This window comes from Pagrus pagrus (genome assembly GCF_965226575.1).
Source record: "Pagrus pagrus genome assembly, chromosome: 11".
NCBI classification, from domain to species: domain Eukaryota; kingdom Metazoa; phylum Chordata; class Actinopteri; order Spariformes; family Sparidae; genus Pagrus; species Pagrus pagrus.
This window is the reverse complement of record NC_140195.1, coordinates 26214311-26232746: the sequence shown is the minus strand read 5'-3', so window position 1 is coordinate 26232746 and position 18436 is coordinate 26214311. Positions and strand designations below refer to the sequence as shown.

Genomic DNA, 18436 nt, shown 5'->3' with positions numbered 1-18436 from the left:
AGGACAGCAATCTTCTTCTCTGTCCTCCTAATTATTTACATGTTAATGCCCACAGGCTAAAAGGCTGAGGGAGACGACTCGCAGCCGTTTTCTAAGAGTTGTTCAAAATTGAAACTTTTTATTTGAGTTTGAATACAAACTCACTACTTTTAAAGGGCGCTGGTTCACGAATCACTGTCAGACATCTGTTGCATTGTTGTGTGCTGCCCTATTAAACCTAACCTCTGATTTGATCTCACAAAACAGGTACAGCTGCTGGTTTTACGCGTTTGTTTGTTTTAATATTAATACGATTTATTCCTCCAACAGGTCGCCTCTGAATTTTGAAATATATCTGAAACATTCAACTTTATACATGATGCAGCGGGCCCATTTAAACCACAGTCGAATACTGAGCTCATCTTCCAAAACCTTGTGCATATTCAGCGATGATCTTCAGGATTCCCTCTTAGAGCTACAACATGTGCATCCTGTCTTCTTGATTATAGCTACCATTCCTATGGACTGATTCTTTTTCTTCGGTTGTGTACTGTTGTGATGCCCCATGTTCTCTTGTATGTTGTGTTCTGATTTTTACCCACGTTTTCAGTGCTAGTTGATTTGGTGACAAAACCATGGTTACTTATAGTAACAGCTATACGTTTTTAGTTTTCACTGGCAGTAACTTAATCTAGCTCCAGCTGATATCACTGATATGAAATCACAGAGATGATGGATTAAATGCAGGCATCATTCCTGTGAATCCCTTGTGCATGTGAAGGCAATCGGAACTCTGGCAGACTCCTCGATTAACAAAAATACTATCGAGAGAACGTCAAAGCACTGATTGGATTTTGCAGAATAAATGCTGCCCACACCTTGTACCAAAAACTGAGTTTGGTTTCATGGAAATCTTAGGAATTATAACTTTTAGCCATCAGTGCAGGTAAAAATTCTCATAACCGCTGTCAGCAAATTACTTTTGTGCCATTCATCTTCGTGGGGAGTCAGCTGATTAAGCCAAAAAGGACCTAATGCATAAACTCTATGGGCTCATTAGTGAGCTGAAGACTGTGTCAAGTTGTCTTACTACAGTACATTCATGAATGGATGAGCATGCTACTTGGCAAGAGGCATGAGCTGTATATTCCACAGACTTTATTAATACAGACAGTCACAAAGGCTCATTTAGTTCTGGCAATGTCCTTGTTAATAATTAATATTTCCTATGTGCCTCTTCAACATCACACTGAGACTTTTACTTTGTTTGTAGGTGTCTTCATCTTCATATCTTCATGCAGGGACTCACTGACACTGCATCAAAAGAGCAGTTTGTAAGATATGGCCTGGAATGTAATTTTGAATCATCCAAAAATGAAGCAACATCGTCATCAGAATGTAAAGAAACAGTGTTCACGTTATATCAAAGATGTCTATGTACTGTGTTGCAGAGATGTTTACTGAAGGAGCATGCTAACCAGCTAGCCCCACACCGTCCTGTCTTGTAATACAACTTTGTACCTCAAGAGGCAATATTCTGATGTTCCCCAAAGTTTCAGCTGGGACATGTAGGTCTTAGCTTTTAGTGTAATAAATAAATTAACTCCCAACATCTCTAAAGAGTTAATATTTTTACACCGATTTTCCTTAAAAGACAGAAACATACAACCATACACTTTCTGAATTAACGTTTCCCCCTTTATCGAACTAAAACCAAGGTAATTGTCTTTTTAGCTCATCATAAAACACACTTTTTTCAAACTCAACATAAACAAAACTCTTAAAAACTTTGCCCAATCACCTGTGGTTTGCCTGCTGCCGATTCCCCCGACTCTCTCGTCTGCATGCCACTCCTGCTCCTGCCGGCCATGTCTTCTCGTCCTGATAAGAATAGCTGTAAATCACCTCTGTATGTCAAACTGGCATCTGTTGGTCTCAGAGGTTGTTTACTCTCAGCCTGATGTCCAGCTGTGTTCACTGGGAGGCAGCTGAGCCAAGTTGAGCTGAGCCCCGGTGCCTGTGGTGCATTCCCCCATAATCCAAAGTAGGGCTGTGCAATACATATGATGTACATCGTGATCATGATATGAGACTATATACTGTCTGAGACTTTGAGTATCGTCATATAGTGTTACGGCATACTGTAAGTGTCGTCTTTTCCTGGTTTTAAAGGCAGTGAACTGATGTAATTTTTTTTTACTTACCGGACTGTTATTAAGACCTATATTACTGATGATCTTATTTTGTTGATGTTTTGTGAAAATACTGTACAAATAGTCATCCAGACATATTGTTGCAATATTGATATCGAGGCATTTGGTCAAAAATGTTGTGAAACATGATTTTGCTGCCCAGTCCTAGCAAGGACTGGGCAGCAAGTGCTTCTCAGGACATTTCAAAATATTGAGATATATGTTGTGTATCGTGATACTGCCTAAAAAAATATCGCAATATCATTTTAAGGTCCAGCCCTAATCCAGTTGTGATCCGATCAGACTCCACTCAGCTAATAGGGCCACTTGGCTGCAGTGTGTTGACTGAGCTAACTTGCAAATGACAGCTGGTAGACACAGCCAAAGATAACCACAGAGGAGGACAGAGGATAGTGAGCAGCAGGTAACGTTTATTCTGCTGATATATTTTTGGAGCTACATTGTAAGTCCTCCACATTGCTAACCAGAATCCTGAGTGAACCTACATCTGAATTTCCCTTTCATCTCTTCTCAAATCTTTAACTTCCCTCGTTTTGCTGTTTGAGATTTTATCTTGTCTAGTCCTCCTAGAAACATTTGGTCTAGATTCTACACAGCCCAAGAACTCCTATCCTATCTAGAAAATCCAGCTAATTTCTTGAAAAGTGTTGCAGCAAATAGCCGAGTACGGTTTTTAATTTTCACTATTTTATAGTAAAAAACCTGAGTTGTGGCTCAGCTTTGAAAGGTGCAGTCTGGGGTGCCTCGCTGGGGAACATCCGCTTGGCAGTTTGTACCTTGATCTCATAGGATTCAACACTGTAGGGTAGCTTGTGGCTTTAACTAACTGTGCAACTAGATAAGGGTTCATTTTATTACTGCGAATGTTCTCACATTGCAGTGTACAGAAATGATGTATTATTTTAGGAATCAATAATTCACTCAGTTAAAATGAAATGTATTTAGCTTTAATATTAAAAGAAAAATAATGAAATACACATATAAACCGGCTGAGTTTGGAAGAAAAGACTTGAAGACACACATAAAACTGTCATGGGATATGAATGGTTTAATAAAATCATACGATACATCACAGGTTTGATGAATTAGAGTCATGGCCAGGATTACCTGAGCTTTTTCCTGTGTTAAAAATATACAAAACCAGAAAACTCAAAAGCGATAAAACTCATTCAGTTCTTCTTTCAATCAGAGATCAAGACATGGACGGTCCCCTATGCAGGCAATTCATTTCACACCTGAAATGATTTTCTTTTTTTTTCTTTTTTTCATCCCAACAAAAGCAGCTGAAGTTTGGACGTTAACTGGATCTCACATTCAGATGGAGGAGGAATGACCCTGAATGGATCTTTGCAACTCAGATCTTAGCAATACTTTCTTTTGCTGTTGCAAATGACTTGATTGAAAGTGTACTGACTCACACCAAGAATCTAATGCACACACACTTTTTCTTTTCAGAAGCTTCCCTGTAGCTGTGCTGAATAATAAAGCAACTTTACTGGATGATACCGTGGATAAATAGCATAATAAGAAACTGTTAAAAACAAGGCATGCTAACAGCAAATCAACTCTCTCATATGTCAAAACAGGATTGCGACAGGGGCCGCTCTTAGTGCCAAAGTAAAAAGCCTTCGTTGAATAAGTGTTTTACCCTTTTCCTCCCCATCTTCATCCGTGGTTGACCAGCAGGTTCTAAGAAAAAAAGAGAAAAAATAACAGAGAATTAGTCCATATGCACCCCGGCCCAACCCTCTGACCTTTGAGATGCTCTTACTGGTAGGAGGCTGTTCACATTTTGAGCAAACTTTCATAGCTTTGATTGACCACAACTGAAAGGTCAGACCTGGTTATAGTAGGAATTATCTCAGTAACGGAGAGGAGTGAACCTGTTGATGGATGTTACTCAGCCCTACATCACTACTCAACAGGCTTGTTCATGTTGCAACGAGGTTGATGGGACTGCCATTAGTTTCTTTTTTGTTTTTATTTTTCTTAGTATTTAGTCATAAACCAGAGTTTTGGACAAAATTAGATCTCAACTATTGATGGCACTAAACGGAAAGTTAATGTATCACCAAAACTACAGTTCATCTCATGGGGCACATGAATGTTCAAAGGCAATCAATTCAATAGTGGTTGACACATTTCATTCAAAACCACAAACATCAGCGTTGTGGTGTCACTAGAGGAAAAGGCAGAGGATCACCAAAGTCATATGGATACATCATCTTGAAACTATGAATTCCTATACAAAACATAGTGCCAATCAAGTAGAATTTGAGATCATTCACAGGATTAGTGCAAGTACTTTCGGTATAGCACTCCTTGGACGTATCCCTCGGTTACTGTACCTAAACCCGTATCCACTTTTGCATTTCATTCTTTTTTTCTGCCTATCTCTCTCTCTCTTGCTCAACACAAGAAAAAATAGGCTGACATGAAGTGGTTCTTTTGGTACCATCCACAACTTTTGATCATGGTAACGCAAAAATCACCATTGTAATGTGTGATGAACTGAACCCAAATGAAGCGGACTGCTTGGTGGAAATGGGATTTAAGTTTCTCTGGGTTACATGAATATCATTAAGAGTACCGTTAATTTGTTGAGCCATTATTCTTCAAGGGACAAAATGTCTGTGCAAAATTTCATGGAAATACAGCCAATAGCTGTTGAGGTATTTCGGTATGGGGCAAATTGAAGGAATGATCACCAGACTCATTGGCACTGCCATCCTTAGAGCTGCACCTCTCGAGTAGCTAATAATACTGTTTAAGATGCAATAAAAATGTTGATCTAACTAAAAACAGATTATCAATAAACACAATATCTGATTATTTTGTGTTAATATACAAACAGCAGGAGTCTTGTGGCTCACAAACTTGAATTTGTCATTCAACAAACTGAAATCACCAGAGACAGCAACTGCACTTCTTTCTTTTGATAAGAGATTAACAGTGGCTGCTTTCCCCTCACTTTCTGCTGAGATACCAGCTGTATCAACACCATCTCCACCTGCTGCAGTCTGAGCTGCTGGACCTGCTGCTCCTTTCCAATCGCTCTCACTTCACAAGCTGCGGTGGCTGGAATATATTTGTGCTTTTTGTGTGTCCTGCTATGCCACTCAATCTCTTTTTCATTTCCAATAAGGTTTGCTTGACTAGTACTGCATTAGACCCTAAGATTGTAATGTTATCATTTTATTTATGAAAGTTCTTATCAAGTGATGGTGAAGTGGGACTGATGTAAATGTTTTCAAATCAAGATCACCGTTATCTCTTTTCTGACAAAACCCACTACTGAATCTGAAGCGCAAGCAGCCAACCTCTCGTGCTACCAATGTCAGGTGGTCGACCACTTTAGTACAGACAGAAATACTGTTTATCATCAGATACCGGATGGATTACCAAAACATTTGTACAGACGTTCATGGCCCCCAGAGAAAAAGTCTGATGTAACTTTTCGTCTTGTGCCATCATGAGTTTGACATGTTTGGCTGTAAATGAACACATTCATAGACCAAACATAAGATTTAATAACTAGCCGGCACTCTCATCAGTTCACAATTTTAAATTGTCCATTACTTTCATCTATGATGAAAGCCTCAGTTGTACTTTTTGTTTACTGCCAATCAGCAAATATAAGCCCGTGAACACGCTGAACTACAATGGTAAAGAAGGTAAACAGAACCTTGCTAAACATCATGTGCATCAATTCCTGTGTAACTTTATTATTGATCCAAAGTTCTTCATCATAAAATCAAGGTAACGCCACAATCTCTTGTAAATCTGGTTTGGTTTCGCAGTCAGACACCTCAGGCTCAGCACTGCATGCTTGGCTTCAGTGGCTGGACAGCGACAGGGATGATGGTTGTCTCAGAAATGACTACTGGTCCCACTGATGTCCTATTGCTCCAGTAGCCCATGTGGAACGATGCAATGAGCTAAATTGACTAAAAGCCAGGGGTGCATTGACCTGAAGCTAGCTGGTAGAGAGGCAGGCTGCGTGTTTGTACTGTATGTGCACGTATGTGTGTGTAGAGAGGGCATGGTTTCCGTTCTTAGCACTGCAGAGATCGCTCCAGCTGTGAAACTCACACTATTAAAACCACAGAGAGACTCACAGAGCACTGTGATCAATATGGCCTCCCCTCTCTGTCTTCTCATCTCATCCCTCTGTTTTCCTCTCCTCTCCTCACCTTTCATTCTCTTCCCATTCTCCTGTTTCCATCTCCTATCTGCTCCACTCTGTCATTGCCTTTACTCCTCTACCCTTTATTGTATGTAGTCGGTGTTTTTAAGTTAGCTTGACTGAATGTGGCAGTACTTGAAGAAATAAAGCGACAGGTCTGACTCCGAAACATACAAAAGTTTATGTATGTTTCGGAGTGAGACCAGTCAAAGGGAAAAGGAAAGAGGTAACGTGTTGTTGCCTTTTTAACTGTGCAATCACATTTGTCAGATCAAAACAATATCTGTGATAAGTTGCTGTGTCAGTTAATCTCTTCCCAGTGAGCAAAAAGTGGTCTAGATTACGTCTTTTAAACATTATTTAAGGATATCCAAGACGTTGGACGTTGTATAGACGTTTATATGTCGTTTATTGACTAATTCTGGATGTCAGTGGATGTCTAGATTATGGCCTGACTGGATGTCTTTTCTCAACGTCATTTATCGACTAATTCTGGCTGTCAACGGACGTCCAGATCATGGCCTGGCCCGACGGACATGATATCAACCTGTTTTGGACGTCCACAGACGTTGCCTGCTGAGTGGGTTGTGTCTTACACGGAGTATATGCTCTTCCAGTCTATGTGTGTTCAGTGTTCATCCAGTCTACGTGGATTTTGATGCAATTTTCAATAACAACCCTATGACAAGTAAATAAATATTTCCTTTCAGCTAATTGTTCTTTTTCAAAAAAAAAGAAAGACCTTTTTTAAAATGAAAACAAAAACAGAGTATTTATGACTACACATTACCTGTGTTATTGTTCCCTTTCCTATGCATCTGCCAAGAGTGTCCTGTTTATCACTGGCAGTGTATAATTACACACAAAGTAAACCTTCACTTCAAAAACATACCTGGTATAAAAATGGTCTTTGCACCAAAATGTGATAATATGTTATTACCTAGGTCAATAATTAACTTTGAACCTCAGCTTTTAAGCCATCAAGGGAAAAAAGTCTGTAAAGTGGTCGGGAACATTTTAAATAGCTACAATTCTCCATAACAACTGGACAATATTCGCTTTGCTTTGCTATGCTTATGAAAATCGTGTGACACGATGAAACTAGCAACAAAATTGAAATTATGTTCAATCTGTAAAAATGTTACTCCACCATGGTACGTGATGCAGTGGCAAAATTGTGCTCGCAATAATTTGTTTGGTTAAAGGGTAAGTCTGGTGTATGTATTTTTTTTTTTTAAGTGTCTTTTGTTACGTGGCAGTACACCTCATGACTACTCTTCCTTATCTGTTGCACTCAGCTCGAGGCCCTTTGGCCCCTAATGAAGAAGTAAATCTTTAAAGGGTAATCAATACATTGAATCCTTTTAAAAGTAATTTTCTAGGGGAGCAGGGCCCTGTATTCTTTTTAAGCAAATGGTACTCAAACAAAACAAAATTTTGTTGGGGACTATTTTCAGCCATAAAAACATATCACTCAGTGCTACGGTGAAGCTCATCAATGTGTTTTTAACAGTTTTTGGTCAACAATGTTCTACAACATCTCGGGGGGTCGTGACGCTCAAAAAAATTTATCCACGGTTTTACAGTCGCTTCTTATCAATTCAAGCTTATGGGAAAAAGTCTTTTGGGCCCCAGTGAACCACATGACATTGTAAGTATATGGTTGGGCCAATACGAAAGTTGGCTTCAAAGCCTGGCGCTCTTCCTGGGGGTTTGGGTCTCCTGCTGTGGCTCTGACAGCAGCCTCCAACTCTGGCTCCCATCACCTGAAACGGGAGTCAGATCAACTCTCACATCCCTGCCGGGCAAGTGTCCGACACACATCCTCGTGCAAGGTTTGAAACGGTCTCTGTCTCAGCACCATATTTCCAGAACTTAATTGTGTTTGGTCTTTCATGCTTGAAACAAAGTTAGCTGGCTAGCTGTACTGAGGAAGCTAAGCCAAGAAAATGCAAATAACAGCAGCTTCTTCCACTTCTATCAAAAGTACCGGAACTAAGAGGGCAGCTAATGACGAATTCATTATTAATTTATCCGTTCATTATTTGTTCATTTAACCAATAACGCCAAATCCCAAAGATATTGACTTTACAATGATATAAACAGAGGAAAAGAGCATATCCCCACCTTTGAGAAACAGGAAACCTGTGGAGAATTTTTGCTTGATGAATGACTTGAAGGATAAAGTATTCTGACAGGTTCTGAAAATGGCATCTGTGAACTTCTACTGTCTCATCAAAAACTGGTAACACTTCACAACTCACCCACTAGCAAACTAATGGATTTCCCAGCTGTTGATCTAATTGAAGACCAACGGTGAGTTGAAGTAATCACGGACTAAGAAGATAGTGCTGGGGTTACAACACACTGCCTCCCAAGTAGCGCACTGGTATCTGAACTTTTACAACGAGCCTATATTCATTTGGTGTGGCTCCGGCCAGCACATCAGAGAGACAGAGAGGGGGGGAGTGAAGAGGAGAAGAGGGACAGGGACCGAGCACAGTAGGAGATCGAAAGAGAAAAACAAATAACTAACAGAAAGTCAGGAGAGGTAGAGGGGCAACAGAAGTCCGCCTGTTCTCCATTCTGCCTGACCTAGCCTGGGCGCCTTGACTCAATTGGAAATCCATTTTATCTGATGACTGGCAGGCAATTGGGGCTCCCAGGTGATAGGCTCAGGCTCTGTAGTTGATAGGCCTGACCACTCCACTGCTGAGGGACGGAGGGATGGAGATAGAAGGGAACGTGGAGGAGTACACGTACTGCAAAGATTTTCTCCACTAACAAAGTTCAGTTCAGGATACGTAGATAATCAGTGTCTTCCACTTCAATAAAAAATGCAGGAACTAGGAGGGCAGCTAATGAATATTTTCATTATCAATTAATCAGTTCATTATTTTTTTAAGGTAACCAGTTAGTCCAAAGCCCAGAGATATTCAATTTACAATGACATGAAATGGAGGAAAGCAGCAAATCCTCACATTTGAGAGGTCGGACACATGATGAGAATTTTTACTTGATAAACGATCAATCGATTACAAAAAATAACAGTTGATCAGGACAAACGGCTATGAGTAATGACCCATAAGATTTATGTACAATCAATCAATCTGGGCTATACAGACAACGTTAAATTGGTCAAAAGGCCACCACACACCTCTTTAAAGTTAAAAAAATTAAACATATCCCCATGATATTGGTTGAATTTCTGCCTGTGATCAAATTGCTGGATCCATAATGTAAAATGCGTGCGTTACTTCTACTTGTCCTGTGTAGGCAAGGTAGATAATAGCAAAGTTTTTACCTTTTTACAAACCTGTAAAAGGGGTTTCCTTGTGTTGCACTGGATTGTACAGATTAGCAGTTCCACAAAAGGTTGAGTAACCAACAAAGTCAGACACAGCTGCCCCTGATCAGCCAAATTCAAAAGTGTGGGAGGATTACTCAACCATCTTACAAGCACTATTAATGGAGTATACCTGAAGCTTATCGACATCACCTTCCTTTGCCAAGGCCAAAAAGTATCTAAATTTCTTCGAAAAAAAAAGGAAAAAAATGGCGAGAGAATTTCCCCCCAAAGAATTGTGACAAGTTTGGGCGACATCAACGATAATAACAACTCTAAGATCAGCAGATTTCTTCCTTATGACATTAGTTACTACTTGACTCTAGCCTGCATCTAGCGCCACCATGTGGTTTTTAGTAAAATTGAAAGATAGTAAAAAACATCTAAACACCATTAGGATGGATTGCTTCTGATTTGTTACTGATAAAGTATCTACATTACCTTGGTGATCCTTTGACTGTGGTAAATTTCAATTACTTTAATATTTTGGAGTGTGACTCAATACATTCAAAACCAAGTAGCATGCTGACACAATGAATTTAGATGGTCGACATCCATCCACTGCATCATTATCTATAACCACTTATCCTTTGGGGGGGGTCGCGGGCCAGAGTAGATCCCAGCTGACATATGGTGGCAATGTGCCACCCACTGGTCAAAGTGGTAAATTTTAATCCTGAACATGGTTTAGATTATACCGGTTTAATATAGGCATGTCAGTTAGCACGCTAACATTTCCTTGGTGGTCTTGCAACGAAATGGTGCAAACAAATGTAAGTTAATCAGTGTGCAGAAGTTTGCTTGCAACGTTTTCACTGTTAGCACTGACATTAGCATTTAGCTCAAACCACCTCTGTACCTAAGTTCAGCCTTTAAAGAGCAGCTACCATGGCTGTAGACTCTTAAGTCGTGTTTTATTACTGAGAAGTGCACTCTTCTTGGATAAAGTTTTGATAGACAGAACTTTATCTTACTGCTTCAAGCACTGAATGGGAGTGAAACTTTAGCCTCTGGCCACTAAATACACTGTACAGCAGTGGGGGGAGGTAGTGTACACAGATGTAGCAAACAGATATAGCCGATACTACCCTCAGGCTAATTGTAAGGGAACACTTTTAATTGCATTAACTGATGATGCAGGTGAGGATGTTAGACTTTAAAACCCACTAATGAACTTTAGACTGACAAAAACACAAATGACAAGTTAAACAGTTATAACTTCGGTACAATGCAAATACGCAGCTGCCTTTAAAAGATTTGCTCGACAAACAATTTACTGGAGTCAAACTATAAAAACCCAATTTCAAAGTTTCACATGAAAGTGACTTGTCAACATAGCTCTGGGAGCAAACAATAACACAATGGTATTTATTTATTTACAAAAAGGCCAGAGAAGAAAAAAAACAATCGATCTTTTGGGAGTACAGGGTGTGAATTGGAGAGCAATCACAAAGCAGAGGCAGGCCTCAACTCATAAAGAGTGAGAGGAGGTGGAGAGACAGATGGATTGAGTGACAACGGGACACAAAAGAGAGGCTGGTACAAAGTGGACTGTTCCGATAATGTTGCGGCTGCTTCAAGGCAACAAAAGCCAGCGAAAAACCCACCTAAAAGCCCTGCTGTCGTCCTCTCTTATCCCAGCTGGTGGTCTTGGTTCCACAAAACCTCTTGCTAAGTGTGCGAGAGAGGGGGGGTTGAACGATAAAATGCTGACCAGAATATTGGTGTGAAATGCTCCCTAGAAAAAACACAACTGAATGTGTCGATTGCTTATGCAGCCGTGGTGGCTTTCAACGGAACACAATACAGGGCTGTGTTGTATTATTATTGGGACCCCCATCAGAGAACGCAGAAAGACAGAGAGAGTAGGGGGTCTGGTGGCGCGAGCCGACAGGCGCGGCGGCTGTCAGAAAGGTCAGGGTACAGTGAGCGAGGGGTACAAAAGCTGGTGAAAATGCCTCCCTCAGGAGGCAATTGTGAGTACCCTCAACTCTACCCCCTCCCTCCATGTCTCCACACCCCCGACTCGCAACTCGTTTGAAAGCTTTGAGGCGTCTGAGGGCCACCGGGGGCCACGAGGCGGATGAAAGAGGAAACAGTGGCTCTAGATTCGGCTTGATGTGCTGTTCGATCGAACACTGCAGCGCAACAAAAGACAGGGGAAACGAAAATATGGGAGGGGGAGGGAGAGAAAGGAAGAATGGGGACAGAAAGAGAGGTGGCAGATAGAAACTCAGGAAGTGTTACGTCTCTCAGAGAAAGAGAAACTAAGAGAAACTTCTGTGTGTAATTCAACAGTGACTAAGAGCGGGGGAGATGTGCACACTCATTGTCAAAGTCGGCTCACAAACACAGACACATACACGGACAGTAAAAGTTAGATTTTTCTGCAACAGGAAGAGTAAGGTTCTGATTATTTCTTATCACAGTTCTGTGATGCAGTTTTCTTTGAAAGCCCTCGGCTTCTGAGTGAGCTATTTTTCACAACATGAGGCTGAGGGGGAAAAAAGGAAGAAGAAAAGAGAATTCTCTACCTAAATACATAAATGTACAGGGTTGTTATTTCACTGGAGTGCTGAATTGCTAGATTAAAAAATATAACCCATACAGCACACAATGCAAGACAGACGAACAACAAAAGAGAAAGAGCGAGAGCAGATAATGACGCTCGGTGGTGATTGGTTGTGATCGGCTGTACAATGATCAATGCCGGCTTGAAAGGAGGCAACACTGATGGTTTATGACGGCGGGAACAACTGCCAGTATGAAAATGAAATCAATAAGTCAGCTGCGGAGCAGGGAGAGAGAAATGAAGGAAGTGGCTGGGAAAAAGAAGAGAAGGGTTTAGAAAGACAGAAACAGATAGGAGAAGACAGAATAAAACAAGAGAGACAAAGAGAGTGGAGTCGACACAGAGAAAGAGAAAAAAAGATCAGCAGACAGACGTAGAAGCTAGATGAAAGCTGTTGGTTTAAAGAAAGCAGAGGCACAAAAACAAAATTGACAGATGAAGGAAGATTCATTAAAGATAGATAAAAAAGAGGCTACAGCAAAAACAAACTGAGGAACAATCAGATAAACCAACTGACGCAAACTTTTTTACAAAACCCTCGGCGCTGATGTAAGGATGTGTAATGTAAGTAACCATAGAATAAACCTCCATCATTATGCACACTTCAATAAGCATTGAAATGTGTCCTTTTAAAGAGAGTATACCAATTGAAGAATTAAAAGCATTTGTATAGAAATATTTGACAAGTAGAAAATCCAACAAAACTAACTTTTACAGCTGCATCACACACAGTAGTTCAGTTTCAAGGTAAACTTGTCGTGGATCTCCTCTTCAACTCTCTCTTTCGTCTGAACTCTGTCCTCTTGTCCCTGGCTGTTTTTCAATGAGCCAGAAACCATGACTACAGTGACAATGAATTTGTTGCCTCCAAAGTCTGTACAGCAACAAGGAAAATACTTGCAGAAAACACAATGATGACTGAGTTAAACTTGAGTTAACTCCTTGTGGCTATACGCCTCCACACACAGGTCAAGTTGCGGTTCCTGAGCTATGCCGCAGAATATTATGATGTCACAATGAAGTTGATCTTTTGGATATAAAATATCATAACTTGGTCATTTTATCCTATTGGATATCAAAGTTTGTCATAATTATCATATGAATTGTTGAGGATTGGTGGAATATGTGTCTTGAAGAAATTCCCTGAATGCGTTCTTGAGATATCTCGTTCGCAAATACGGGACAGATGGGCAGACAACCTGAAAACATAATGTCTCCAGACATGGCTGTCGCTGGTGCAGCAGCATTAGAGCTAAATAATAGGGACACACTGACTGATAAAAAATACAGACCACCCTTCACTTTCATCCACGTGGTCTTTTTGGTGGGATCCACTGGATTTGTCGAACACATGCCTCAAACCCCCCCACCCATTAAAAATAAAAGCAAACGCTCTCTTTGCTGTAACAAACGCAATTAAATACTGAGCACCTTGATTTCCACTTTCTCTCGTTTTGCTTTTCCTTGCACTAAACTCCCTGCGGCGAACAGCAGCCTTCATTATGTTTTTGAGTCAACACTTGTACAAATTCAGCTTGTAAAATCAACCATGCTTGAAATAAATCATCACCGCTCTGACTGCCATCCTGAACGCTCACACACTGCTGCATCATCTGAGCAAGCTTTTAATGGCAACTGCCTCAAATTGGCCACACAATCAATCTTAAACTGTTTTGGCGTTAGCAAGGGTTTACAACTTTAACTCAGAAATGTACAGACCGGAAAGTAAAAAAAAAAAAAGAGACCTACAGGAAGAAAATAACAGAAAAAATTGAAGGTCCTGGAAAGTTTTGAGATCCGAGTGTGAGCAGTAAACACACACACACACACACACACACACACACACACACACACACACACACACACACACACACCAGACAACTTCAGCAGATGCTTACTACTAGCTTTTTAACTTACAACTTATTAACTTACAATTTATTGACTAAAACTTCAAATTACCTTAAACTTAACTTATTAACTTAACACGAACTTATTAAGTTGATATTAAACAAATGCTTTGATACATTCAAAAACAATATACTGGAAAAAAATGTAGTGCAGGAGAACAGAAGGAGCTTCAGAGGGAAGGAATAGTCATTGAAAATACTCTCAGAATGGTGATGCTCTTCGTGCACACGACTTTTCATGTCAATATTTTCATATTCTTTATGTTTCCTGTTTCAACACAAATGAAAGAAACCCAAAACAAATTCTGAATGTGCAAATAACAATTTATGAAACATTAAAAGTGTAAAACATTCCTCTTTCTCACATCTCTCTTCCACAAAGTCGTCTGTTCATCACAAAGGTTTTTTTTCATGCCTGTGTGGAGCAGCAGACCATGGTTAAACAGTCAACAGACTTCTCCTCACTGTGTGTTACTTCTTTCTCCATGTGTATTTCTTGTCACTTCTTGCAGCACTGAGTAGCTGTTTGTCCTTCAAAATACTGCAGTTAAAACTGGACTGCTCAAAGTTGAGAGTGATCAAGCGCTCACTCCTTATGAGATCCACCTGTTCCTGCTGTCACTCCAATATGTCGGCCATTCTGGAAAAGATCCTTTCCACATATCCGATGGATGCCGGGATGATCAGGATGTGGCTGATGATGGCCAGCATGTTGGGCAGGTCAGCTCCTTGAAAGAGAGCCACATCTTTGGACTACCATTCATCTTCTGCATCCTCTCTGAGCTCCTTCAGAACGGCATCTGCAGTGGTGCATTCATCATATAGTTCATCCATGTTCACTTTATCAAGGAAGTTGAGCTTATCAGTGATCTTCTCAATATCGGGAAGCACGCCATGGTGCAGAGAGAGAGGTTGCAGGGAGGACAGCCAGATGTTGTCCGAAAAGTTGAACCATTTCTCTACGTATAAAAATTACTGTGTTAAGAAATGAAATCTGCCTTGTTTGCATCATGTGAGAGGAGACGCTGCAGCTTCACTTTGGTTAAGGAGCCATAGAACTGGTCATCTCTTCTGTGTGTGAGTTTTTGCTTGAAGGTATCCATGAAGGAATATAACTCAACACAGGCTGCTGAATCACTCTCCAGCTTCTTTGCAACATCCTCAAAGAGGAGGAGGATGTTGTAACAGAACAGGAGGTAAACCTCCACATCATCAACATCTTCCTTAGTGGTGTTTTCACTGAGCTTTAACAAAGCTCTGATCTGTCAGTGCACTCATCCCCCAGGCTTATGAAGTAAGACCAGAGAGCAGTCCAGGTTTGCATTAGCCGGGTCATGGCTTCACTGAGGGAGAGCCACTTTGTTGTGACATGTCGGAGAATCTCCCAGAACTCCACAAAAATGGCAAAAGTCTTTGAGTGAATCTCTTCGTGTGGCAGATGAGGAGAAGAAGACATAGATCTTCAGCTAAGTTTTCCACATCTACAATGAGCTGGTCAAGAGCCTGCTTTACTGTGTTGTGCATATTATGGGCATGGCAGTTCCCTTGCAGAAGACTTTTTTGCTTTTTCTTCAGGTTGGTGAAGGCGGAGTTGTGGATTCCATAATTTACATTAGTATTGTCTGCACTATACGCTTATATCTAAGGATAAACAAAGTTTATCAAGGGTTTGTTGTATGCAATCTATAATCCCAGCAGCTGAGTAAGTACTGGAGGATGCAATTTTCCACATTGATAAAGCATTAGTGATTAACATAATAATTGTGTATTTTCTTCACATCAAGGGCAATATATTTATATTGACTCATATTTAAACCAATCAATGTTTATACATCACATAGCCTACTATTGAGGCCAGTCCACGTGAGGGCAAGCCCACCTCAGGGACTGAGATTTAACCAGGAAATCAGTCCCTTGTATGTGATGTGATTAATTTATTTGCTAGTAAATAAGCCAGAAATGAAATATAATCAGAATAGAACACAGTGTCCCATCATAGAAGGGATTAAGAGGCTTACTGTATCAGCCGCTTGGGACACGAAGAACTGTGAGACTGCTGTTTGGTTCTTGGTGGTCCTGACACTGCGGGAATGTTGCTCTCCTGCAGCGTGCTGTCGCACGTCTGCCAGGCCACCGTGCACCACAGAAATCATGCGCTGACATATTTTACAGTTTGCTTTGTATTCGTTTTCGCTGTCACTGTCAGGCCAAGCATTTGAATGTTCCCAGACACGTCTGTTTTTTTGCATCCGTTTACGTTTCAGCAGTGCACAGGGCAGAGTGCAGGACCCGCCACTGCTAGGCCCGCTCTCTCTCACCCTATCACTGACAATCTCTCAGTCCTCATGCCAAACACTGACCAGCCAAACCAATGACTGCTATGACCACTTTCCAGACAGTTTCACCCATGAAACTGACTGGAAAACTTTACACTCTGGGCTTGAGTTCCACATTCTGCAGCTGGATATTGGACTTCCTTACAAGCAGACCCCAGAGAGTACGGACTGGCAGTCACAGCTCCTCTTCTCTAGTTCTCAACACCAGAGCCCCCCAGGGCTTTGTGCTCAGTCCCCTTCTGTCCACACTGTACACCCATGACTGCACTTCCAGACATTGAGAGAAGTCCATTGTGAAGTATGCGGACAACACCTTCATCATTGGCACATTGAAAACAGTGAGAGTTCATATTGGGTGGAAATCAACTATCTTACAGTGAACAATCTACTGCTCGACGTCTGCAAAACCAAGGAGCGGCCAAGGACAGGAAGGCTCTACAGCTGGTGATTAAAACCACCCAGAACATCATTGGTACCTATCTACCTCGCATCAGTGGTATCATTGAGGTGAGCTGTGCACACAGATCCCAAAGGATACTAAAAGACAACACCCACCCCAACCAAAGTCAGCTCACCCTGCTGCCATCTGGAGTATCCGCAGCCATACAATGAGACTACGGAGCTTCTTTTCTCAGGCTGTGAGACTGAAATTCTTCCGCACTCCACTCCAAAATGAGGTTCAACTCAAATTTTGTTCTACACTATTTGAATTGTATTAGACTCCCTGAATTAATTCCAATAGCTCTAGTGGTCATATTGGTGCAGTGCAGTGAGCAAACTGGTTAATGTCTTGAGTAGCCATATGAAAAAAAATAAATTAAATAACTAAAAATGACAATTACCACAGCTATAGTTATGAAGTCACCTGTAAACATGCAACTCAGTGAGGCAGGGGAGGCAGGTTGATGAATGAGATAGTGTTGGTTCTATGGCGTACATTAGGATGAGGCTGTGTGGGGGATGCTTTGAAGAAAGGAAAAGCGACAGCCCTACGTCGTTCATTCTCGAAGTTAGCCCCTGCACTGGCAGCATGTCATTAAGTCAGGATATGCCACTGTCCTATGAGCATCAAAGTCCCATAAAGGCAGAAATATTCTGATCATCTACCATACCTCGACTACTTCCTCCATCTGTATGATGCATACGAGCGTCAAATGTCACACAGCCAATTACATTTACAGCCGCAGTTTTTTTTTAAATAATTTACTATGGCTATTATCTTTTTAGGGACACATGACCACATATGAATAAACACAAGCAAAATAATGAATGATAACCATGTTCATGGGTGGTTTTCTAATTCAGGAATAAAAAAAAAACAACCTTTGGTCAAAAGACCTTCATCACTGCACCACACATCCCACCACTGTGTTCTGGTGACTCTTGATCACATTTTGTTCAACACTGCGAGCTGGGGAGGAAAAAAAGTTCTAAAAAGCTTCTTTTTTTTTCTCGTGTCTGTAGGCAGTCACAGCTAATGAGGCACAAACAGACCTTCCACTGAGAGCGGAGGGGAAACAAGAATCTGACGAAAATATGCTCCAAATGAATGCCACCTTTTCAAATCAATCCAACACCTTTTTAAAAAAAACAAAGACATTAATTCTGAACAATTTGTTAAGATTTAACTTTTATTATTATTATTTCTTTAAAATTTTAAGTTTTATTCCTGCTTCCTACAGTGGGCAGGAAACCGCGTTAGCAGAAGCATAGAGTCGAACAGAATGTCAAAGGATAAAAAAAGTGCTATCTGCTCCATGGTACATCAACTTTGTAGAAAAGTTCTGCGCTTTGAAGGAGGATATAAAGACATTGCAAGACTTTAGCCCCAATTAAAGCAACCTACGCTTATTTAGAAGCTCCTTGTGTAACTCCGGAGCCTGATTTTTTAATCTGA

At 40.8% G+C, this 18436-nt stretch overlaps 1 protein-coding gene across 2 annotated transcripts in view; it reads right to left on the bottom strand.

Annotated features, from left to right (window-relative positions):
* Positions 1-3222: 3222 nt before the first annotated feature.
* Positions 3223-18436, bottom strand: part of LOC311265521 (MICOS complex subunit mic25a-like) — an 84864-nt gene continuing 69650 nt past the window's right edge. For both annotated transcript variants that reach the window (XM_084367265.1, XM_084367266.1), the window contains one exon: positions 3223-3881. In XM_084367265.1, the coding sequence (XP_084223391.1) occupies positions 3858-3881 (24 nt within the window). In that variant the 3' untranslated portion in view covers positions 3223-3857. The remainder of the gene's footprint in view (positions 3882-18436) is intronic.